Raw genomic sequence first — 1206 nt, 5'->3', positions numbered from 1 at the left:
TGCACGAAGCTCTGCACGAAGCTCTGCACGAAGCTCTGCACGAAGCTCTGCACGAAGCTCTGCACGAAGCTCTGCACGAAGCTCTGCACGAAGCTCTGCACGAAGCTCTGCACGAAGCTCTGCACGAAGCTCTACACAAAGCTCTACACGAAAGCTCTTACACGAAGCTCTACACGAAGCTTTGCACGAGGCTCTACACGAGGCTCTACACAAAGCTCTGCATATAGAGGCTCTACACGAGGCTCTGCACGAAGCTCTACACGAAGCTCTACACGAAGCTCTACACAAGGCTCTGCACGAAGCTCTACACGAAGCTCTACGTACAGAGGCTCTGCACGAAGCTCTACACGAAGCTCTGCACAAAAGCTCTATATAAAGCTCTACACGAAGCTCTGCATAAAGCTCTACGAAGCTCTACACGAAGCTCTACATATAGAGGCTCTGCACGAGGCTCTGCGCGAAGCTCTACACGAGGCTCTGCGCGAAGCCCTGCATACGGAGGCTCTACACGAAGCTCTACACAAAAGCCTTTGTGTGTGCGCGCGATACACTACTATCGGGTCCCCGCTATATTCCCGATAGCCTCTACACGTGCCTCTGCCAAGTATACCCCCTATATACACCTAGGTAGCCACCTCATTTTTTACCCTTCCTTACATCCTCCCTACCTAGGAAGACACCAGAACGACAGCCAGCAGACGACCGTCGCCGGAGCCAGACGACCGTCGCCAGAGCTAGACGACCGTCAGAGCCAGACGACCGTCGTCAGAGCTAGACGACCGTCGCCGCAGCCAGATGGCCGTCGCCAGAGCTGGACGACCGTCGTCAGAGCTGGACGACCGTCGTCAGAGCTAGACGGCCGTCGCCGGAGCCAGATGACCGTCGCCAGAGCTAGACGACCGTCAGAGCCAGACGACCGTCGTCATCGCCACACGACCGTCGCCAGAGCCACACGACAACCGTTCGAACGACCAGCCAGCGAACACGATAAACGATTCGATCGATCGATCGAATCAAGGTGACATAGACAGGTAGGCACAGACAGGTAGGCACAGACAGGTAGGCACAGACAGGTAGGCACAGATAGGTAGGCATAGACGGGTAGGTATAGACGGACGGACAGACAGACAGGCAGACAGGTAGGCAAGCAGGCAGGCAGGTAGGTAGGTAGATAATTTGGAGCCTCTGCGAGAGGCTTCCCCCTTG

The 1206-nt window shown here is 56.1% G+C and overlaps 1 protein-coding gene across 1 annotated transcript; it reads left to right on the top strand.

The window, feature by feature from the left end:
* Window positions 1-326: 326 nt before the first annotated feature.
* Window positions 327-941, top strand: K441DRAFT_660077 (uncharacterized protein; the record flags this gene model as incomplete). The annotated part of the gene is made up of 2 exons (XM_067648641.1): window positions 327-441; window positions 490-941. Coding segments are annotated over 2 exons (212 nt in total), but the record flags the coding sequence as incomplete, so codon positions are not given.
* Window positions 942-1206: the final 265 nt, after the last annotated feature.

Source organism: Cenococcum geophilum, assembly GCF_001692895.1.
Source record: "Cenococcum geophilum 1.58 unplaced genomic scaffold K441scaffold_22, whole genome shotgun sequence".
NCBI lineage: Eukaryota > Fungi > Ascomycota > Dothideomycetes > Gloniales > Gloniaceae > Cenococcum > Cenococcum geophilum.
The sequence above is the reverse complement of the archived record's forward strand: the minus strand, read 5'-3'. Positions and strand labels throughout refer to the sequence as shown.